Source organism: Diadema antillarum, unplaced genomic scaffold (assembly GCF_040938485.1).
Source record: "Diadema antillarum isolate AM-2024a unplaced genomic scaffold, OU_Dant_1.0 seq00001488_RagTag, whole genome shotgun sequence".
In the NCBI taxonomy this organism is placed as follows: domain Eukaryota; kingdom Metazoa; phylum Echinodermata; class Echinoidea; order Diadematoida; family Diadematidae; genus Diadema; species Diadema antillarum.
The window spans coordinates 245437-270945 of record NW_027272227.1 but is presented as its reverse complement, the minus strand read 5'-3'; the positions used below and the strand labels follow the sequence as shown (position 1 = coordinate 270945).

The following is a 25509-nucleotide window of genomic DNA, read 5'->3' as shown; positions in this document are numbered from 1 at the left end:
ATGGCTCAAAACTCAAAACTGGCTGAACATTTATTGGCAAACAGCGCACCATATTGTAGTGTGTCTTCAGTACTTTCAGGAAAAGCAGAAAAATAAGCTGTTTCTCCATGTATAGCTGTACAGCATGGGTTAAAAGGTCACAATGTCACAAAAATAAGCCAGCATTACACTCCTACCAGGATGGGACTTCAGACCTTATAACTTTCTCCAGCTGAAAGAACCACCGTTTTTTATTGCATGCAAGCAATGCCAATAAAAAATCCATTAATTTGATACCAAACACATAGGGGTAGACTTAAAATATGGACCTCAAATCTTGATTTTACGTAAGTTGTAAAATGCTTTTTTTGACGCATTACGTGGGTTTTTGGGGACTTTTTGGTAATTAATCTTTAATAATTAACAGTAAATGAGAAGAAATTAGCTATTGTCTTACCACATGTGATTACTGATGTCTTAGCATGCTGCATGTGAATTTTTAAGTCAGTTGGTGCATTCTTTTAGAAGTTACAATTTTTTAAAGTGAGAAAGTCATGATTGCATACCCTGATTGTGCTTATCACCTCCTTTATTTCTTCCCCGATAAATTCTTCGAATTTCGTAAGTTCGTTCTTAAAAGATATACCACATGGCCAAAAATCATGATTCTTTTTGCACCTATCAGCGGGATTGTGACGATTTCATGAATTACTTCGGCTGTAATCTTTAATGATGCACACGCCAAAAGGGGTTGAAATTGTGCCCTTAATTTTTTCCCAATAAACTCTTGGAATTTCGTAAGTGCATTGTTAAAAGATGTTCCACACGGCCAAATTCATGATACTTTTTGCGCCTTTTCCTCATATATCAGCGGAATTGTGGCGATTTCATGAATTACTTCGGATGTAATCTTTTGTGCTACACGCACCAGCTAAAATGGTTGAAAATGCGTTCTTTATTTTTCTCCCCATAATCTCTTCGCATTCCGTACATGCGTTCTTAAAAGGTAAACGACATGGCCGAATTCACGAATCTTTTTGCGCCTATTTCTACCTCAAATATCAGCGGGATTGCGATGATTTTATGAATTATTATTCGGCTGTAATCTTTATGATGCACGCGCCAAAAGGGGTTGAAAATGTGTCCTGTATTTATCTCCCAATAATCTCTTCGCATTTTGTACATGCGTTCTTAAAAGGGAGGCCTATACGACACGGCCGAATTCACGATCCTTTTAGCGCCTATTTTTACTTCAAATATCAGCGGAAATGTGGCGATTTCATGAATTACTTCAAAGGAATCTTTTGTGATACACGCACCAGCTAGAATGGTTGAAAATGCGTTCTATATTTTTCTCCCCATAATCTCTTCGCATTCCGTACATGCGTTCTCAAAAGGTATATGACACGGCCGAATTCACGATCTTTTTGCGCCTATTTCTACCTTAAATATCAGCGGGATTGTGATGATTTTACGAATTATTATTCGGCTGTAATCTTTTAGATGCACGCGCCAAAAGGGGTTGAAAATGTGTCCTGTATTTTTCTCCCAATAATCTCTTCGCATTTCGTACATGCGTTCTTAAAAGGTAGGCCTATACGACACGGCCGAATTCACGATCCTTTTAGCGCCTATTTCTACATCAAGTATCAGCAGGACTGCGATGTTTCATTATTTATTTCGGCTGTAATCTTTTGTGATACACGCACCAGAAGGGTTGAAAATGCGTTCGTTATATTTCTCCCGACAATCTCTTCGCATTTTTGCATGCGTTTTCAAAATCATACACTGCATGCAGCCCCGAATTCGAGATTCTTTTTGCGCCTATTATTGTTTACTCAAATTTCAACGGGATTGTGATAATTTCATCAGTTACTATTCGGCCGTAATCTATATGATGCAAGCGCCAAAAGGGGTTGAAAATGTGTCCTGTATTTTTCTCCCGCTAATCTCTTCCCATTCCGTACATGCGTTCTCAAAAGGTATACGACACGGCCGAATTCACGATCCTTTTTGCGCCTATTTCTACCTCAAATATCAGCAGGATTGTGGCGATTTCATGAATTACTTCGGATGTAATCTTTTGTTATGCACGCACCAGAAGGGTAAAAATGTGTTTTGTTTTTTTCTCCCGATAATATGTCGCATTTGTGCATGCGTTTTTGATAACCAACACGCCATGCAGGACTGAATTCAAGATCCTTTTTGCGCCTATTATTTCCTCAAATTTCAACGGGATTGCGTTGATTTCATGAATTGTTATTCGGCGGTAATTTTTTATGATGCACGCACCAAATGTGTCCTTAATTATTTTTCTCTTCTATAATCTCTTCGCATTTCGTACATGAGCTTTTGAAAGGTGTACAGCGTGGCCGAATTCATGATCCTTTTTGGGACGATTTCTACCTCAAATATGTAAGTGGGACTGTGATGATTTCATGATTTTTTTTTTCTCCCTAGTATCATCTCTTCACATTTTGTGCAAAAGTACACGGAAGGGTCGATTTCGTGATCCTTTTTGCACCTATCTTCATTATGAGACCATTCTGAATGAATGAAAATATTCATTAGTGAAATGACTGTGTAAAATGAAAATGAACGCAATCAGATCCATTTACTGTATCGCTGAATATCGAATATGTTCTTACTTCTTCTAAAAATCAGCACAAGTAAATTAGTTCTAACATGTCAACTGCCACGCTGCTGCGAAGCCGGGATCGGCTCAATCTTGCGTTCAAAAATCATGAGTAAAATGACCTAAAAATGCGTGCGCTTCTGTCATGGTCAACTGCTCCAAAAATGAGAGAGTAGCTCGATCCACAACATTTGGCAAGATCTTTTTTTAAAATTTGCAGTTGCCATGGTAACGCATTATGCAATACAAACGAAAAAGGTGTCATGCACAACTTCCTTTGATAGAGGTCACACATGCCAAATTTGGGGTTAATTACTCAAAAAATGAGAGAGTAGTTCGATCCACAAGTTTTCATGAAAATATGCTGTTACCCAGGGCTGCACACTGGCGCCGGTCCGCCAATCCCAGACCAGTAAAAGTCACTGTCGGGCCAGTAACTTTTCAGGAAATCCACAAGTTACTGGTATGACATGACCATTAAAAAATAGCATTGGCGAGGTCAGTAGAAAGAAAAAGAGCAGCCCCAATCATGGAGAAATAGAATGCAATATATCCCGTTGTTCAACAAGTTTTACGCAAGTTTTTGTTTATGTCTACCGGTGCAATTTGTACAGTAAACATATTAGTTTTGAGCATTAGCAGTCGAGATGGTTATTCGCGCTCGCTTGTGCATTGGCGCTGCTCACGCACTGCCATGCCATGCAATACATGCAAAGCATGTACAATAGGGAGTTTTTGATTCGGTGAACGAGAGGGTTGTGACGCCGAGTGCAAGCGTACGTCAAGGCGTCACGTCTGTACGTTGACCCGCTGCTAAAACACATTTCGATTTCAGGCATCACGTCTCGTGGCGTGTGCAGGAGGCCGAGGCAACCTGTGCCTTGGGTGCATGTAGCATGCGGAATTTGTGACTTGTTTCTGTACTTGTAATATTTATTTTTGTCTTTGACTAGATGCCGAATAAGTATCCTGTAATGAATTATGTGGATTTTAAAACATGATGCGTGGTAAGACTACAAGGTAAATGCACTGCACTAGGCCAAGCACTGAGATGTGATTGCGTACAGCATTACGTGTAAATGCATGTGTGGGACTACGGTATGCAGTTGCAAAGTGCGAAACAGTGAAAACGGGCAAATAAAGTAGGTACCAGAGGCTGTAGTTTGTATGTCAGCGCTGCTGCTGTGACGTATCAAGATCATAAGCTTTCATGTAATTAGAATATCAATATTGTCTCGAGAGAAAAAGGAAAACAGGTGAACTGGGCACCGATTTCCCGAGAGTCATTGTGCTCTTTCGCACGATTTTCGTCTATCGTGAGAAGAGTGTGACGTCATAGATAAGGTGGGTTGAGCGTGGCGCAACGGATTTGGGTGGACGGTGATAACCGGGGTGAACGCGTTCGAAATTTTGGTGATGAGCCGAGGGTCGACACTCACGCATGTGCAGTACGTAAAAATTGTGTCGACCCATGGTGACGCCTGGCTCAAAGTGCAAATTGAAAAGTGCCTATTGTAACTGCTGAAATGCATGTAATTCCCCGACCCCCGTTTGTTCGTTCGTTTGCTTGCGATCAGTAATCAGGCATGAGACAGAGAAAAGTTGAAAAAAGAGGAGAGTTTGCGAGGGAGCGTAGCGACCGAGCGGGGGGAGGGTGTGGGAGAGGGGTTTCCCCCCTCCCACGGTGAGGACTTTTTGAAATTCAAGGTATGAAAAAACTAATTTTAATGCATTTTACAACTGAAATTTACTATTGTTATGAGGTACATTTTACAGAGAAACATTGTGATAATTGAACTCATGAATGACACTTGCAAAATCTAAAGGAAGGAATAGTATGCTTAACTGTTATACCTAGGACCTACTCAAATGTGAGGCCATAATAAATCACAGTAATGTACACCCAGGTGACGTCTTGCTGAATTCAGTTCATACGGGTACAAAAAAAAAAAAAATTAAAGTAAATCACAGCTTAGCACTGCCATTGTGGAGGTGTCGTGGCTGAGTGGATAAGAGCGCTCGTCTGTGAACGACATGAGCGTGGTATGGTTCGTGGGTTCGAGCCCATGCCAAGCCCGACACGTTTGCCCTTCAGCAAGGCACTTTATCCACATTGCTGCTCTCCACCCAGGAGTACAAATGGGTACCCGGTAGGATGAGAAAGCTTATGTTTGTTGATCAGCATGTGCGCGCCTGTAAAATGGCTGCGACTGGCTGGAATGCTCCCCAGGGAGTGGAGAATGAGCACTGTTAGTGCTGGTTGGAAATAATGTATCCAGTGACCGGGGTAATAATAGTCTGTAAAGCACATTGAAACCCTGAAGTGTGTGTGAAATGCGCTATATAAAAACCAGCTATTATTATTATTATTATTATTGTTGGCTGTCTTTACCTTAGTCCATTAACAGTTTACAGTGCGCAGACCAGGCAAAGTATTGCTGATCTTGGTCCATGTAGTCTAGTAGAGAATCATGTATGTAAGACAGCTGAAAATAAATCATACATGCAGCTCAGCATTGTTGACCGTCTCTGCGTCCATGCAACAGCTAACTTAGACTGCCTATAATACCTTACAGGAGGTACAAAAATTTGTAGACCCGGTTAAGTCCATAAACAGCTAATGTAGACCAAGCAAATGAAGTATTGTTGGATGAAGTCCAGAATGTAAAGTGAATCCTTGCGGCGGATGATGTATCACAAGTTCCAGGTCCCGAGGAAGTCGATTGACTCGCTGGCCTAACGTGGTTAGAAGACGAAACTGGTTCTGGGAGATCAACTTCATATTCCAACCACTGCCACTTGAACTTACTGTATTGGAGACATCTGTGTCAATATCCGCTACACAAGGGTCATCCTTATTGAGGGTCTTCATTTTCTTGTTGAAGAAAGAAATATTCTCACCGGTCCACAAAATCACGATGACAAATGTAGGTCACGCCAACGTAATCAGCGGGATACAAAAGCAGCGCATCGCGTAACGGTTAGACAGAAAGATCCATCTGTCCGGAGGACTCTTTTATATTTTGCCATAACGCTGTCCTCCGTATACGGAGGAGATCCGTGAAGCCAGACGCAGTCTCCGCGGAACATTCCCCGACGGACAGATACAGACCGATCTTTCGGTCAACGCATCGCGCTGAATGCTGCAGCAGCATGCATGCCGAAGCTCCTTGATAGTAATGATACACGTAATACGCAGTTACAGCCTCACACACGTGTGCATCATATCACACCACACTGCAAGCTACAGTATATAGTAGCTACAAGTTGATCGACACGCACGTTTCACATCCATTTCACGCATAAAACATGCAACATCGCACAGCTGCCCGCTGACAAATGCACTCATCACCATTCACACACGGCAAGATATGGTGGCTGCAAAAAAAAAAAAGAAAGAAAAAGAGGAAAATCACAGAAATTTTCCCGACTGTGTATTTTCTCCCCAGAATTTCAAAATCCGCGGAAATCCGCGGATCCGCGGAGAAATCTCATGCCTGAGTAATTGATCGCCGGTCATGCCAGACAAGGAGTATTGATAGAAGCGCATGCATTTCTGTGGTCATATTTTACTCATGATTTTTAACGCAAGATCCGATCCCAGCTTCGCAGCAGCGTGGCAGTTGACATGTTTGAACTAATTTACTTGTGCTGATTTTTAGAATAAGTAAAAACATATTCAGGACCTAATCAATCTGATTGCGTTCATTTTTATTTTACACATTTCACAAAATGAATATTTTCATTCCTTCAGAATGAAGATAGGTGCAAAAAGGATCACGAAATCGGCCCTGCTGTGTACCTTTCAAGAACGCATGCACAAACTGTGAAGAGATTATCGAGAGAAAAAAATAATTCATGAAATCATCGCAGTCCCGCTGACATTTGAGGTAGAAATCGGCCCAAAAAGGATCATGAATTTGGCTGCATCGTACACCTTTCAAGAATGCATGTACGAAATGCGAAGAGATTATCGGGGGGAAAAAAAATAAAGGACACATATGGTCATTTTTCAACCCCTTTTGGTGCGTGCATCATAAAGATTCGGCCGAATAACAATTCATGAAATCAATGCAATCCCGTTGAAATTTGAGGAAACAAATGGCACAAAAAGGATATTGAATTCGGTCCTGCATGCTGTGTTGGTTATCAAAAACGCATGCACAATTGCGAAGAGATTATCAGGACAAAAATAAAGAACGCATTTTCAACCCTTCTGGTGCGTGCATCACAAAAGATTACAGCCGAAATGATTCATGAAATCGTCACAATCCCGCTGATATTTGAGGTAGAAATAGGCGCAAAAAGGATAGTGAATTCGACCGTGTCGTATACTGTACCTTTTTAAAGAACGCATGTGTACGAAATGCAAAAAGATTATCGGGAGAAAAATAAAGGACACATTTTCAACCCCTTTTAGCGCGTGCATCATAAAGATTACAGCTGAATAATAATTCATGAAATCATCGCAATCCCGTTGAAATTTGAGGAAACAATAGGCGCAAAAAGGATCTCGAATTCGGCCCTGCATGCTGTGTACCTTTAAAAACGCACGCACAAATGCGAAAAGATTATCGAAAGAAAAATAAAGAACGCATTTTCAACCGTTCTGGTGCGTGCATCACAAAAGATTACAGCCGAATAATGCAAACTCATGAAATCATTGCAATCCCGTTGAAATTTGAGGAAACAATAGGCGCTAAAAGGATCTTGCATGCACAAATGCAAAGAGAATTTCGGGAGAGAAATAAAGAACGCATTTTCAACCCTTCTGGTGCGTGCAGCACAAAAGATTACAGCCGAAATAATTCATGAAATCACCGCGATCCTGCTGATATTTGAGGTAGAAAGAGACGTAAAAAGGATCGTGAATTCGGCTGTGTCGTATACCTTTTAAGAATGCATGTACTAAAATGCAAAGAGATCATCGGGAGAAAAATGAAAGACACATTTTCAACCCCTTTTGGTGCATGCATCATAAAGATTACAGCCGAATAATGCAAAGTCATGAAATCATCGCAATCCCGTTGAAATTTGAGGAAACAATAGGCGTAAAAAGGATCTCCAATTCGACCCTGCATGCTGTTTTTTTTAAAGCGCATGCACAAATGCGAAGAGATTTTCGGGAGAAAAATAAATAACGCATTTTCAACCCTTCTGGTGCGCGCATCACAAAAGATTACGGCCGAAATAATTCATGAAATCACCGCAATCCCGCTGATATTTTAGGTAGAAATAGGCGTAAAGAGGATCATGAATTCGGCCGTGTCATATACCTTTCAAGAACGCATTTACGAAATGCAAAGAGATTATCCGGAGAAAAATGAAAGACACATTTTCAACCCCTTTTGGCACGTGCACCATAAAGATAACAGCTGAAAAATAAATCACGAAATCATCGTAATCCCGTTGAAGTTTGAGGAAACAATAGGTGCAAAAAGAATCATGAACTCGGCCGTGTCGTGTATTTTTTAAGAACGCATACGAAATGCGAAGAGTGTGTCGGAAAAAAGTAAAGGACACATTTTCAACCCCTTTTGGTGCGTGCATCATAAAAGATTACAGCCAAATAACAGTCACTGAATCAGCGCAATCCCGTTGAAATTTGAGGAAACAATAAGCACAAAAAGGATCTCGAATTCGGCCCTGCATGCCGTGTTGGTTATCAAAAACGCATGCACAAATGCGAAGAGATTATCGTGAGAAAAATTAAGAAGGCATTTTCAACCCTTCTGGTGCGTGCATCACAAAAGATTACAGCCGAAGTAATTCATGAAATTGCCACAATTCCGCTGATATTTGAGGTAAAAATAGATGCAAAAAGTATCATGAATTCGGCCATAAGGAACATCTTTTAAGAACGCACTTACGAAATTCAAAGAATTTATCGGGGAAGAAATAAAGGACACATTTTCAACCCCTTTTGGTGCATGCATCATAAAAGATTACAGCCAAAGTAATTCATGAAATTGTCACAATCCCACTGATATTTGAGGTGGAAATAGGCACAAAAAGGATCGCAAATTCGGCCCTGCCCTGTACCTTTCAAGAACACATGCACAAATGCGAAGAGATTATCGGGAGAAAAATAAAGAAGACCTTCTGGCACGTGCATCAGAAAATATTTCAGCTAAAATAGTTATACAGTAATGCATGTTTACTCTACGTGTGTCGATGTTTAGAAAAAGTCACAAACGCATTTGATACAATCTGATCTTGTTCATGATCATTTTACACTGTAATTCACAAACAAACATTCAATTGAAACATTCAATTTTAAAATGGTTCTATGTACATGAAGAAGCGAGAGAAGTACAAAGCATCACAAATTCGACCCTGCAGTGTATTTTCAAGAACGCATACAAGATATGCGAAGAGATTTTCGGAAGAAAATTAAAGACCACATTTCAATCCCTTCTTTTTTTTTTTCTTCTTCCTTTTTGTATCAACAAATCAATTTGCAAATGATTCCTTTTTGTTCCTTCTCAATGCAATGATCCATAACTTTTTAGGCTTTTTTGTGCAATAAACAATTCAAGTTCACAAAATAATAATCTGTAAAAGGGGGGGGGGGGAGGTAATAGTAGTCGACACAAAAAGACAAACATGAAAATAAGTTTGCAAGTGATTTAATGCTCTTTAGGTTGTTGTTGACCAGTAAATTTTCTGTTCGGACCAGTAAATACCCCTGTTTTACCGTTTTTTACAGAGACAGGTCGGACCAGCAGAAAAAATGGGTTAGTGTGCAGCCCTGCATTATAATGGCAACATATTATATGATACTAACAAAAGAGGTGTCTTGCACATCAACCTTTGATAGAGGTTACACATGCCAAATTTGGGGTCAATTGCTCAAAAAATGAGAGAGGAGTTCATCCACAAGTTTTTGCAATGGACCGATCGACCGACCGACCGACCGACTGACCAACCGACCGGCCACCCGACATCAGAGTGATTCCTGTATACCCCATTACACACTATGTGTGGGTGGGGGAATAAAAAGACTTAAAGCTCTATCACTTCTGATTCTAGAGAAAATGATTGATTATTCCTTAATTAAGGAGGTTTGGGCCCCCCAAGGGGAGCATGGTGCCCATTCAAACACAATGAGAAGTCCCCATTTGGACCCAGCCCATGCCCCTCCCCTTTGTCCCAAGAGGGACAGCCCTAATCCTGTCATGAACAAACTTGAAACAATAGTCATCAATTTACTATCTCATTGTATTAATGTAGCTCTATCACTTCTGGTTCTGCAGAAGATCTTTAAAGATTCCTTAGTGGGGGGGGGGGGACCACCTGAACCCCCCCCCCCCCCTCCAGGTGGGGCATGGTGCCCATTTGAAGGAAATGAGACCCTATCCCCTAGGGAAATTGCCTGCCAAGTTTGGTGAAAATTCATTGTGAGGTTTTCAAGAAGATGAAAATGTACAATTTAGGCCATTAGGACCCCTTCCCTGGGTCCCAAGGGGGACACCCCTAATTCTGCCATGAACAACTTGAAACTACAGTCATCACTGTACTAACTCAGAAGTTTTAACTTACGTGTTGCTCTATCACTTATCTATCACTGGTTTTAGAGAATTTTTTTAAGATTCCTTTTTTTTGGGGGGGGGGGGGGGGGGGTGGGGCCCCCTGGGGCCCCCAGGTGGGGCATGGCGTCAATTTGAATAAATGAGATCCTATCCCCTTAGGGATGCTACCTGCCAAGTTTGGTGAAATTTGTGAATGGGGTTATCAAGAAGAAGATTAAATTGTAAAAAAATTATGCACGATGGACGATAGACGAATAGCTCACGTGAGCCTACGGCTCAGGTGAGCTAAAAAACAGCAGCATAAGGCACTTTTCGATTTGCACGTTGAGCCTGGCGTCACCGTGCTATGACATCTTCTTTACGTACTGCGCATACGCGAGTGTCGACCCCGGCTCATCACCTAATTTTTGAATGCGGTCACCCCAATTATTACCATTCATCCAAATTCACTTGCGCCGCACTCACGCCGCCCTATCTATGACGTCGCACTCCTCTTGCGACAGACGAAATAGACCAGTTTACTAATATACTATAATATGCACAGATCTTTAATTTTGCACACGGCCGCAACCTCGGGCAAACAAAGGATACGAGCCTGCAACGTCGGCTGCTGCAGCCGTCCCCGACACGTCCCCACATGTAGACTTACGTGCATGTTGTGTACATGTGTGCGATGCATCAACTCGACTTTACCTCCTGGCATTTCGTGTGGCTCTAAATCAATTCCCAACCTTAGATGAGGGATAATTCTGCTGTGATCAAACAGAATTTGGACTATAGTTTTCATTTTGTTGAATTTTGGTTTCGATTTTGTCTTCAGTAGTTTCTGAAAATGGGTGGAAAACATTGCTGCTACGGAACATGCAACAGTATGACCGCCTCACTTCATACTTCAATGATTTTAAGCATTACGATTGATTGTAAAACTAAACCTCTCAGATCTTTTTTTTTTTTTTCGGGGGGGGGGTGGTGTAGACAACAAATCTCTCATAATCGATATGTTTTAAAGGATTTTTTAAAATTAGACTCAGACTGATTAGACTTCATGAAATAGAATGACGATTTTGACCCATTTTTCTATTAGCAATAACAGCTAGTTAGGGGCCTAGTCCTAGATAGACTAGATCTAGAGTAGATCTAGACTTAGGATAGACCTAAAAACAAAAACAATGATAGACCTACCCTCCCTGACATTCGCAGTACCGTAGGCAACATCTATTTCCCCCGTTGACTTATTCATCACGACCCAGGTCTGGTAGTGGTACGTTGGTTTGTTGAGGTATGTCCGGTCCTTTTGCGTCGGCCTAACCTCACCAAGGAACACACACACAGGGCTCGTGTCCGAAACTTCATTGAACTTTAGGCTTGAAACGTTCCCATCTGCAAAAAGACGGTAGACCTCAAATGACTTGTAGCATCCCTTTAGCTTGTTTCCGGTCATAGTCAGCCCGATTAATGATCAGGTAGTTGAACATGTCAAAGAGTCCAAAATCTGGAATACTCTCGAAGTTGGATGTAAACCCAGCGAGCTTGGTAGGATCGGAGAACGAGCAGTCTACCCGAGCGAGCTTCTCCTGCAGTGACCGGCCGGAGAGGTCGGGATCGATGGGCAAATCCAAATCGGCTATGGCCGTTGCAAGTTTGATGAGTTTCTCCTTGTTGTAGCCGCTTGTGCTCACACCTCTATCCCTCAAATACTCAGTTAACAGGGATGCCAAGTTCAAAATTTTTTTATGAGTGAGATTCTCATGACTCGGCATCTCTGCGAGCGAATGTGCGCACGAGCGAGGGTGTGGGAGGGGTTTTTCCCCCCTGGCATCCCACGGTAGGGAGCATTTTCAATTCTTAGCTCTTAATGGTGAGATCAGGGGCATTTTAAGTTACTATTTTTTACTTATTTTGAAAGACAAAGGGAAAATATACCTTCAATTGCAACTAGCACTCTAATCCTTTGAGCTATGCTCCTTATTATAGGCCCAAGTTGCAGACTTCGCCCGATGCGTGAGAAAAATGGGTGTCATGCGTGAGACTTGGTAGCTCTGAGTTAATTCCTTAAAAGGGCATTGTACCGGTTTTTTATTTTTTTATATGTTGTTCTTTTGATTCTAAAAGACCCAGCGGTGCAAACAGAATCAAAATTTCATAACGATTTAGCCCGTAATTTCATGTTGAAAATGGAAATTTTTGGGCGAGAATTATGCTAATGAGCTGACGAGCCCGGATGTCGTGATGTCACAGGTGCCAAATGTTTCACTGATTACAAGCCCTCGCATACGCGTGCGTTAAATCGTGCCGAGTAGCAGACGACGCTTAGGCCCAATTTACCTAGCAGGCGGCACTTGTGTACTGTCCTATCCATGCAGCTGTCTCAAATTTCGCTGAACCAAATCGCACCAAAATTACAGGATATATTTCTAAGCACATTTCAAAATACCGTATTATATTTGAACGAAATCGGTAATCGAGAAGTATCAATATTGACGTCGAATTTCAAGTTCTCACTAAAAAAAAACCTCACTCTTCGCGAGAGATCTTGGTAAATGTGATATGCACAATCTAGAACTGAAGTTAGCCGACTAGTGCTGTGCGAATGGGGAATTTACGCAGGAACTAAATTAAAAAATGTCATGATTTTAGCGATTTGTGTGATTTACGAACTTTATTTTTCATTCAACTTAGCTCAAATAATTTATAAATTGATTTTTTGCTCCTGATTACTTGAAAGATTTGTCTCATGATATTAGATGGCTAACTTCAGTCTGTGCGTGCGCAGGCAAGTAGGGCTACTACACCGCGATCACTCTTGTTTAGTCGTACAGAGCAGATTGTTTTTAGCGACGACAGTAAAGTCGACAACTTCACTTACGCTTCTCAACTTGCGATTTGGTTCCAATTAGCGTGAGCAAGTGGACATGAGTCATAAAATACTTCTTGTGATTTTGGTGCAATTTGGTTGGGTGAATTTTGAGATATCTACATGGATACGGAAGTACTCTAGCACTATGCCTACACCAGCGCTTGGATCGCGAAGCGGTGGCACTGTTTGTATCTACGTGGTCGGGCCACTCTTCCGCGGTATGGGTCCTACTAAAACTAGACCTAAGTTAGTCCTTGGTGTTAATACGACCACCATGAGATTTATCTCGACCACAAAAACATTGAAAATCCATTTTAAAGCAGATACCTTACCTGCAAAATTCAGCACAGAAACAACAGGGCCTGCAGCACAAGGGCCTCTAGCGGCAACGCTAGACCTTGGAGTCTGGACTTTCGTCTGGACTTTCTTCAAGTTCTGGCAGCAGGGGTATGTATTGCATACTAAACGTTTCCGCTGTGCCTATTATTAGCGCTGTGCACGTACAGCTGTCGACGGAGCGGCGAGTAAGTAGAATCTTCTCGGTCCTTGACTGCTCACTAGTCCTAGTCCTAGTTCTAGTCTAGAGTCTATATGTACTGAGTGTCGTTTTCTTCTAACTAGGCGTAAACCGTGATTGCCGTTGACTATTTTTTGGATTTAGATTTAGATTTTAAGAATCACTCAGTCCTCATCTTCGTTAGATAGTTTGAACTGTGATGTCGAACCATTATCGCTCATCATCAATGCATAGTTAGTGCAACGTTACTTACACAGTTTTCTATGGGCAGCACGTTCGGACAATGATGCCAATTTCATTTTGCATATCTGGACTTTTCCCCACAAATTTGATCTAAATAAAAAGATTTTGAAGAGAGTCCTTTTAAAAATTAATAAATATTGTTTAACATGTTTATTTCAGCTCCATATTGCAATTTTACTAAATAACAGTTTTTGCAGTACTTTGTGTGAGATTTCATCAGTAAATTGACATGTGTAGAACCTTTCTAGTTCGTTTTGCTAAAGTCGGAGTGGTTGGCACCTGTGACGTATGCCAAATTGTGTGGATCGTTCCTTGGCTTGCTCGTTTTCATTTTTTTCAAAAAATCATTACAGGCTTATCCTGGGTTTTAGAATCCTCTCTTTCCAGTTGTAGGCATCAAAAATGTAGATTAGAATTATCAGACATGTAGAAAATGTCAGTACAGGTTTCTTTTAACTGTCCAAACCTTCCATGGCTTGCTCGAACTTTGGCTAGAATTTGAAGCTGACGCCATCACAAAGCAAGATTATAGCAAACAAAAGTTGTCGATTGTCCACAGCGAGTAACGATCGTAGACAACTTTGGCTAGAATTTGAAGCTGACGCCATCACAGAGCAAGATTATAGCAAACAAAAGTTGTCAATAGTCCGCAGCGAGTAACGATCGTAGACAATACACGTGTGAATGTAAAAACAATGTGTCCGCGCTTATTTCACTTGCCCGACATAGTTACAATCACTAGGGTCGCGTGGGGTTGACGCCATTATGCATATCATTAGTAAACCGGTCTATTGCACAAAAGATCATGAAGACTCAGGAAATCAGTGCTCAGTTCACCTGTTTTGCTATTTCTTTTGAGAGAATATTAATAATTTAATAACATGAAAGCTTATGATCTTGATACATCACAGCAGCGGTGTTGAAATACAAACTACCGCTTCTGGTACCTACTTTATTTGCCCCCTTTCACTGTTCCGCAATTTGCAAGTGTATACCGTAGTCCCACACATGCATTTACATGTTATGCTGTACGCAATCACGTCTCGGCGCTTGGCCTGGTGCAGTGCATTGTACTTTGCAGTCTTACCATGCATATTGTTTTAAAATCCACATAATTCATCCCAGAGTACTTATTTGTCATCTAGTCAAAGACAAAGTATACCGGTATATTAAAAGACACAAATTCCACATTATGCACCCAAGGCACACGTAGCTAGCCTACTGCTCATGCCACGAGACATGGCGCCCAAAATGTTTTTCAGCAGTGGGTTGATGTGGGGATGTGATGCCTTGATATACGCCTGTGGTCGGCGTCACATCGTTCTCGTTCACCCAATCGAAAAGTCCCTAATGTCAAGTTCTCAACGTACAACACACTTCAGAAAGTGTACCAGACGAGGGTGAAGCTGAAGGGGACCTCGATCTTCAAGAACGAAGACCTCACATACGAGCATTAAAGCCAATGTTCTCAGCCAGAAAGAGTAAAGCTACAGCATGGACTTGGTCCCACGATGTAGAGATCATCGCAGTGATATCAAGAGAAAGGAAGAAGAATTTTAAAAGGTAACAGGTTGCATCTTTCAAATAGGCTCTGTGCCCTATGATTAGACAGAAAGATCCGTCTGTCTGGAGGAGTCTTTTATTTTTTTGATGTTATTACTCTCCTATCCGTGAAGCCGGATGCAGTCTCCGCGGAACATATCCCCGACGACCAGATACAGACCGATCTTTCGGTCAACCCTATGATATACATAGACAGTCTACTAGTACTACACCATACACTGTAAAATTTATCTGTAATGGTTAGTCTAATACTAGTGTTATTTAGCCTCAGTTATTGGCAAGATGTATAGTGAGGTGCCCGCACCTCGCCAGGGGCCCGAATACCGCCACCCTGCTTTAAATTGTTACAAGCGCACTTAACAAAAATCTATACCCGGGACTGTGTTCAGTAGAACCTCTATCCCTGAAAAAACTTGAAACTTGGCAGGGTTACCACAAACAAGCAAACTGTGAAAAACGTGCAGTTTTTCGCAAAAATTTGAAATTCATATTAGGAATACGTGATATAAGTATCATCATGGTCACCCGCACGCATCTTTTATGTGCTTGTCTATGGGAGCATCACGGTCACCCGCACACGTCTTTTACATGCTCTGTCTATGAGAGTACGGGTGACGAGTTGCGGGCCCCTTCCTTACTTAGCGCACAACTTTTCCGCATCATTCACATTTGAGGATGATAGCTGCAAATTTCCAGTATCTATCAATGACCTTGTGGTTCTATTGGAATCTTCAGCATTTTTCCTGTATGTGTGTGGGATTTCATAGAATTTCAGTGACGAAATGTGATTCAGGTATATATACATAATTTTTTAATTGTGATTCAAATATACATAATTTTTTTACATCAACTATGGCGAGAAATGTCCGATTGAGAGATATTTTGATAATAAATCCAAGCCATGGAATGTGTTCTGGCGAGAAAATGCGTAGACAGAAATCTTTCCTATTTCCGTTGTGGACAATGTAGTCATAACCGATACGAATTCTTATCAAAGCGGTTTGCAAGAAATGTCCGATTGAGAAATATTTTGATAAAATGCAAGCCATGGAATGTATTCTGGCAAGAAAATGCGCAGATAAAACTCTTTCATGTTTTCCTTGTGGAGGTTGTATTCGTACCCCATTTCATCAAAGCAATAATGTGAATATTCTCCGACTGAAAAAGATATCTTACAGATATAACAGAGATCTTTCTGTTTTAATATGTGCCTTGTTTAAAAAAAAAATCAGAACATTTTCTCCTTTCTTTTTTCTGTGTTGTAAAACTTACCATAAAAACCAGTAGGCGAGTACATTACACATGCGTGGTCAAGCTGCATTGTTTTGCATGAATTATACCAACTATGCTCCCGTGCATGTGTAAGGTCGCTCTGAAAATCTCGCAGCTTGCGCGCTGTCTGCGTTGGATGCGGCGGAACGATTGCAGGCAAAGCGCCCAAAGTCTGTGGACATCGGAATTCATGAAGAAAGTGAACCCGTCCAAATACCTACAAAGTGATCAGTTTGCTTACAAATTCGAGTACCCGTACCCACCTCCTCTTTCAGTGTGGAATAGTAATTTGGAATATATGCACAAGATCAGGTTAGTTCTGCTTTTATTTTTCTCGTTACGAATCTTTGTAAAATTATGTCAGACTTCAGCTTCATGGGACTGATTCGTGCATGGAGAGGTGAGAGCCGCAGAAGAAAGCACCGAAAATATTTAGTCGGATCAGGCCGCTAGCTGCAGCAGCCTTGCACTGAGCGACCCCGCTGGCGCCCATGTTCCAATGGGTCGCTGTGCATCGGTTGATTAAAACTTGATTTTTGTAAAAAAGAACAGACAGAATTTTTTCTTCTTTTCATCATGGATAGTGGACATGTGTGTCTAACAAAAAATCACTGTGCAAAGTTGCGACAATTTATATGTTAGATGTGAGAGGAATAAAAAGTGAACAGGGAGCTTCAAGAGTCTCTCTCCCCGGGGGCCTCATGAGGCTCTCCGCAGGCCTCATGAGGCGGAGGGGTGCTCAGTATAGTTGGACCTACTACTCATCGACTGCCTAATTTTTGTTTGCTTGATAAAAATATTCAACACTGAAATTCATGTAAAAACTTGACCTACGTGATTGAGAAAATCCAGCGCTATCAAATGCTGATGTTTCCTTTTCAATTCGAAGTTTCAGTGCAAAAATATCGCCGTCGAACTTGAGTGGCCTCTTTTCAGCTCCCCGCGGTGCCGCTCCTTTTTTAGATCGACCGCTGTTTTTGCATCGACAATGCACACAAACCGAGTTGTATTGAACACCTTGTTGTACAAAGCTTTTAAGAAAATGCATTGACATTACATTATGATTCGGTTAAAATATTCATTCGAAAATTTGTCTGTGATTAAAACCACTATGGCACTAATGAACAGTGAATTTTGGCGTTTTCCCACACATCCTCATCAACGGTCAAAGCCAATACATTTTTGTGTGCTCTGCGCGCAGTGCAGTGCGTACTGGCGTTCTGTCATGTCTGTGCGCCAAAACTACGCGGTCGGTTTAAAAAAGGGTGGTCAATGTGTAGTAGGATGGGGAGTTGGGTGTCCGGACACCTTAAGACTCTCGCATACTGACTTGCTTATTTCACCTTGAATACGCATTTACGCACAGCTTCTCACTGACAAACAACTGTTTACATAGGCGCGTCATTGTCAAACCAGACGCACTTTACAGTATGCGTCCGGTCCCACAACCTGTCCGGACACCCAATGACTGGGTATACTAGTAGAGCTACTGCCTATATTGTAAGTGTAAATAGGCCTGAGGTCAATTCCAGCGTAACGGACATGACATTCAGACCATTTTTTTTTGGTAATTCAAACCATCACACAGTGAAATTGGCAGTCTCCAAAAGATTCTAATTGAGTTTATCAGACACATTTAAGTATAGTATATATGTAACATACACAGAAAATTTCACGGAAATATATCAAGTGGTTGTCGAGAAATTGAATTTTTTGCGAGCGTAACGGACATGACACTAAATGGACAAGGCATTTCGATCTACTTACCATTATGAAAATTCCTGTGAATTTTTGGATAAGATGCAGCTGGTTTTGGTCTTGATTAAACCTTTAGGTCATGCTTTACTCATAAAGTCATATTTTAGAGTACTTTTACTGCTCATTCTTTTTTAATAGTTTAAAATATTGCGTAACGGACATGACACTTTGAGTGTAACGGACATGACAGTTTTGTCCACTTTTTGTAAGCTAAGAGAATTTTTTTATTACAAGGTATAGCAGATATTTAATTGTTGAAATAGTAAGGTTAGAACATAGAGACACACATCATAACTGCAATCATGTAATATTTCTTATATCTTTATCATTTTAGGGGGGTTGGGGTGGTATTCTGAAAATCTTCCTCAGAAGTTTCTTCCTAAGTTTCTTCCTAAGTCAGAAACTTAGGAAGTGCCTAGGAAAGACAAAATTGGTATTCTGAAATTTCTTCCTAGGCACTTCTTAATGCAAATTAGGCCATCCTCATCCCCACCCACGTCCTTTCCTAAGCCAATACGAAATGCCGTATCTTAAGGAACTAACCAATGACAATCGCATATTACTATGACGTAGGGTCAAATGCACGAGAGCGCGGCATGTCCCCTTTCTCACGCTCATTTCGCGCATCAAAGTACATGTGCGCGCAATGACTGACAAGCGCGCCTATCATGATGCTTGCAGTTTGCTCTTCTTAACAACGTACTTAGGACAGGGGTGGAGCTTTCCTAAATATTTTCCTAAAATTCTTTCCTAAGTGCATTCTAGAATACCAACCTCTTCCTAAGTCAGAAATTTGCATATTCCTGCCCCCTTCCTAAGTTTCTTCCTAAGTGTACTTAGGAAGAAACTTAGGAAGATTTTCAGAATACCACTTAGGAAGGAATCCTCACTTAGGGAGAAATTTCTTCCTAGGAAGGATTTCAGAATACCACCCTTGGTCTTTTTATATATTTACAAAACAAACAAACATAAAACAAATTCGCTCCAGCACCAGCTAGCTTCAATTATTGAGTCATTTCCAGTTACTACCACCCACCATAGCAAAACAGGACATATAACTATCTTATACTATGGTGATTTTTTTCTTTGTGGCCTAATATTTGGTACTTAGTATTATACACTAGCGTAACGGACATGACACCCTTGTAAAGTGAACCATATTTTCACTTCTTTGTTTCAAAATAAAAAGATTAAAATAACTGCACACTGCTAACTACATTATGTTCTTGAGCAAAACATAAAAAAGTCCTTTTGCAGGTTTCAGTGATCTAACAGCTACTCTAAAGCACATCCTACATTGTATATGGAGTACAATGCCCAGAGTACCACAATGGCAAACATGTACAACACAGAAGACCATGTCTCCATATCTGCGGATAGGCAAAGAAAACAGAATGAACCAGATCTGTATAAAATAAAAAGTTTGAATACAACATCATTACAATGCACTCAGGATTGCATCAACTTTTATGCAATGAAACAGGACCACAAAACTGTTTGGTACCATTATCAAATTAGTGTTATCATTTGAAAGAAATATGGTATGTTTATTTCATTTCTGCAAAGTTCTTTCATTTGGCATTGCTGTCATCCTTGGAGTAGAATCATCCTCTGTTATCCAATCTTGGATAGACTATTTAAAACTTCCACTACTTGTACTAGTACTTTATCATTTTCAACAAATGCTTTCTTTTCTAGGCTAGAAGTGAATGATCAAGCCCCTTGTTTTCTGAGAATTTTCACAACATATAATCCATTTCCATTTAGAGTGGTCACCTGGGCAACAAAGTATTTTGACATGTTGTCTTCATGGCAAATTCAACTGGTACAAATTGTATAATCAACTTTATTGCTTAGGCACTTCTTGAGGCTTGCCAGAGTGGTGTACTGGTTACATTATTCTCACCAGCTTGAATTGTGAGTAGGACTTTTTAAAATACTGGATGCTCTCCCTTCCAACTGGTTGTAACTGATTATACAATGTACCATTAAGTGGATAAACATCTTCTCATAGCATCTCAAAATTGTGCTTTTTGTACGATGGTGTGTGCTGTCATTTATACCGACCATCCCTTGGTGCAGAGGTACATCTAGTTTAGTTAGTTTGATGAAATGGATCTATAGGCAGCATTCAGACCGACTTTCTCTGACCATAGAGCTACATGTACTTTCAACACACTGAATAAAGCAAACAATTCCATTCTCAGCCCTCTTGGCATGTGATACCTCATTAATATGCCACTGAAGGTGTGGATTTATAGAGTCATATGAGAGAGGTACATGTATGGATGCAGTACAAATTTTCTTTTTTTTATTATTATTATGAGGCAACACCATCATTGAAGACATTGATGCTGGTGACATTTGGATTCTTTGTTGCTGTATCATCACTGATCATGCTCATTGGATGCACAAGGATGCATTTGTATAGGAGTTCCTGGCTGTTGTGTTGACTCCATGGTGGATACGTGTTAAATGTGGTCTACAATGTACTGTAGAAAGTGCTCATTTTAAGTATTAAAGGGAAGGCCAACAATGAAAAACTCCATTGTCTTGCCTTTAGGAGTCCATTGTCTAAATACTCCTTGGAATGACACCTGCTGTTTATCAGTCAGGATTAGAGTAGCAAGATCGTCTAAAATCAACAGTCTTCCAGTGGCAGAAAGCAAAGTCTGCTTGTTTATGTTTTATTGAGTGATGTGCAGACTTACATTATTTACTCAAGTATAGAAATGTCCTATTATCCTCAAACAATCGAAACTAATCATCACCCGGTTTCACTCGGCCACAGTGTTACTTCTGCCACTTGTCTAATATGAGGTGTCATGTCCGTTACGCAAAGTGTCATGTCCGTTACGCCATTTACAGGAAAACTAGAAGTGGTATAGAAAAGTGGTTTCCACACATGCAAGGGGATTCAATCCTAACATAGAAAATGAATTTGCAGCAACTTTATACTAATTTTCTCTTGGCTATGAAAACTTCTAGTAAAAAACGTAACTGACATGACACTTCTAACGTTATAGCAATCACACAACTTTGAGGGTCAATGGGTCAAAAACTGATGAATGCCAAGGAAGTTGGTTGTGATTTTCTGTTGATATATACACTGGACTATAATTTAAAAGCTGAACAAGGCCTCTAGGACATATCTGGCCTTCTTTAGAGACAGGAACACTAAACTCTTAAGAAATAGCCAAATTTTTGTGTCATTGCAACACATCATACAGTATTTTCATTGACTGAAAAAAAAATATCAAATTTTGTAATGATGTAGATGCGACTAGAGGAAAATGAAAATACAGCAAGGGTACCGGTTTTCGACACTTTAGCACATTTCCTTGTTTACCATCAATACTGCACCGTTTTACCTCGGAATTTCGATATGAAGTTGAGCTACAAAGGCCAATAATAATATGCCTTGAACGAATTCCAATTTGAATGCACTTGTGTTCAATTTTAGCGATTTCCATCACGCCGTCGCTGGCATCAGATTTCGACACCCAGCATCATTTTTCGACACAATCACAGCGCGCATCACGCATAAATCACATGGCGCGTACGGTACAGTATGCGTACACTGCATTGTGGACGCAAACCAGCAAAGTACCGGCGCACGAACTTGTTGTTTCCTCTATAACGTGTCTTATTATGGGAATGTCGAAATCTGGTGCCACATTCTCAAAGCCAACTCTTTCTACAAGTTTGCTCATTTATCACAAATTCAGCCATGAAATTACTAAAGACAATTACGAAATCAAACATCAGGATTTGGCAAACAAACTGATAATAAAGTAAGATAACCGGCATGGGTGAATTTCATTTTACGGCTATGTATACAAAATGCGTCATGTTGTTTGAACCTCTGCTCTGAAAATGGCCGACATCAAAATTTCTGTTGACACTGTGTTGCTTTTCTCCTAAATATTCTAATGTCGGATTATGATGACAAGTGACAAACGGTGTTTAGGCCTAGTAGACCTAGGTCTATATAAGACTAGAAATGTGATTGATAACTTGGTTGATTGTTGAAGCCAGACGTTCATGTGGACGTTTGTATTCAGTATAAAATTTAATAAGAATTATCTGCTGGGTGTCGAAATCTGGGTCCTGTCGAAAACTGGTGCACTAACGGTAGGCCTATATGAATTACTTTTTTAGAATATTTGAGAACTTAAGTGAAACTCAAAACTTCATTTTTTCACTAACGTGAACATTTCTCATGGAATTGCCCCTGTAAATATAAAGTGTCATGAGATAGAATCTAGTCTAAGTCGGGGTACCTAAGTCGGAAGTATAATTTTTAACTGAAATGAGCAGAATGTAATTCAAACCTACCTCAAAAACTTTGAAGGAGAACGGGCAAAAAAGGCGGGTGAAGCTGTAGCTAACCATTTCCTTCGCTACTTCTGCCGACAGTACCGGAGGTTTTATAATGACTCTCTCTGAGAGACTGAGTAGAGATATTAGTACGTAATTAAATATAAAAGGTGGTTTCTACGAGAAAAACTCGAGCTGAGCAGCTGAGCTGTAGAGTCTCTTCTTCTTTTTGACTTGATCACTAGATTCTGCTCTCACTTGTAGAAAGATCTAGTATGGTTAAAGATGGAGTAAATTACAGGCCGCCGCACTGTCACCTAGGCTAGCGTCAGACGTATCCTACACGCACTATGACATCATGAGATAACAACCCGCGATACAATATTGCGTAAGAGCCGCAGCACAGTGTAGAGAGCATGCACAGTACACACTGTGTTAGGCTGCGTTCACATAGAAGTATTCGGTATTCGCTATTCGCTATTCGAGCACCGAATACACCATCACCCGCACCGTCAACTCACCATCCCATGTAGTGAGGATTTCTTCCTCCTACATCGCAGCAAATCTTATTAACAATTTCTAAACTGTATCAGAATGTCAGTCTACATGCTTATTTTTGCTAAAGGGCAAATCCAGACCAAAAGTGTCATTATTTCATAAACGAGAGACGGTATACGCTGCAAGAAAATCGAACAAGCTCGATTCCCATTTTGCTATACTTTTCGCAGATGTTCGGTACTTTCGAATAGTGCCCTCCTATGTGAAGCGGTGTGAGGAAATCCTATCGTTCGATTCAAGCTATTCGCGTGCCGTCCGAGGGCTCGAAAAACGAGCCCGAATACCCGAAAAGTATACTTCTATGTGAACGCAGCCTAGAGTTCTGTGGTAGAGAGAGAGCCACAGAATTAAATCGAACGATAGGATTTCCTCACACCGGTTCACATAAGAGGGCACTATTCGAAAGGATCCAGGACAACTCGCCCTCGAGACTAGTCACCCCGAAGACAGCTCGCCCTCGATTTTCGAGGGCGAGTTGTCTTGGGTCCGAGGGCGAGTTGTCTCAAGTGGCGAAGGAATATACCCCAAATGATTGATTTAATTTCAGACAAAATAAAAGCTGTTTCAAAATAATATTGCATTTATCTCCCTAAGTTGAATATCAGAATGTACACAGTTTCTATTTTCTCCGATTAAAATCATTGTTAAGATGAAAATTATGGCATTCTGAATCGCATTTTCCCAGCCCTGAGATCACAAGAATTGCCGAATCGTCCATGCCCGATCTCCTGATCTCCATGCTCGCCTCCTGATTCCCATCGGCAAACTGCAGTAAATTGTTTTACTTTGAATGCACCTCTTAGACTTCATTTATGATTCAGGTTTGTATTATTGATTAATGATGCTATATAGTAGGTTAAATTCGATTAATATTTCACTGTCTTTGTTTATTCAGCAGAAGAAGAAGTAGAGTCGATCTCGCCCTCGCCCCTTTTTCTCCGGCTAGCGCGGCGTGCATTGTGGGCTGCATTGTGCTCCCGTAACCGCTCCCGTTATGCAGCCCACACAATGCACTCCGCGCTAGCCGGAGAAAAAGGGGCGAGGGCGAGATCGACTCTACTTCTTCTTCTGCTGAATAAACAAAGACAGTGAAATATTAATCGAATTTAAACCACTATCTAGCATCATTAATCAATAATACAAACCTGAATCATAAATGAAGTCTAAGAGGTGCATTCAAAGTCAAAAAATTTATTGCAGTTTGCCGATGGGAATCAGGAGGCGAGCTCAGATCGGGCATGGACGATTCGGCAATTCTTGCGATCTCAGGGCTGGGAAAATGCGATTACAGAATGCCATAATTTTCATCTTAACAATGACTTTAATCAGAGAAAATAGAAACTGTGTGCATTCTGATATTTAACTTAGGCAGATAAATGCAAAATTATTTTGAAGCAGCTTTTATTTTGTCTGAAATTAAATCAATCATTTGGGGTATATTCCTTCGCCACTTGAGACAACTCGCCCTCTGACCCAAGACAACTCGCCCTCAAAAATCGAGGGCGAGCTGTCTTCGGGGTGACTTGTCTCGAGGGCGAGTTGTCTGGCGCCCATTCGAAAGTACCGAATACCTGCCGAAAGTATAGCAAAGTGGGAATCGAGCTTGTTCGATTTTCTTGCAGCGTATACCGTCTCTCGTTTATGAAATAATGACAATTTTGGTCTGGATTTGCCCTTTAGCAAAAATAAGCATGTAGACTGACATTCTGATGCAGTTTAGAAATTGTTAATAAGATTTGCTGCGATGTAGGAGGAAGAAATCCTCACTGGATGGTGAGTTGACGGTGCGGGTGATGGTGTATTCGGTGCTCGAATAGCGAATAGCGAATAGCGAATAGCGAATACCGAATACTTCTATGTGAACGCAGCCTACGAGTTCTGCGGAGAGAGCTCGTTCGAGGCACCGAACTAAAACATAGTGGAATGCGTGTTCACCCAGGAAATACGCAGCCACCAAAACTGGCTACCACCGCCATTTTGATAGGTCAATTTTTCCTTATATGGAGTGCGGGCTGTGTCTCCGAAGCGTAAATAGTCAAGTCTGACTGAAAAACGCCAAAAAACTCAACAACAACAACAACATCTCCGAAGCGCGAGACCATTATCATGTACAAACGTGCATTGTTACGTCATAATCACTAGCCACTGGACGGCGTACTCTTGCTTGCGCGCGTACCAGTGGCCCAGTCTGACAGCGCCTAAGCGTGCACTCCATATAAGGAAAAATTGACCGAACAAGATGGCGACGCAACACGGTAATTTGGCTGCACGGTCT

The 25509-nt window shown here is 40.9% G+C and overlaps 1 protein-coding gene across 1 annotated transcript in view; it reads right to left on the bottom strand.

The window, feature by feature from the left end:
* Nucleotides 1–23004, bottom strand: part of LOC139710006 (lipoyl synthase, mitochondrial-like) — a 184180-nt gene extending 161176 nt beyond the window's left edge. Inside the window, exon 1 of the mRNA XM_071621957.1 lies at nucleotides 22695–23004. Within this exon, the coding sequence (XP_071478058.1) occupies nucleotides 22695–22751 (57 nt within the window). The 5' untranslated portion in view covers nucleotides 22752–23004. The remainder of the gene's footprint in view (nucleotides 1–22694) is intronic.
* Nucleotides 23005–25509: the final 2505 nt, after the last annotated feature.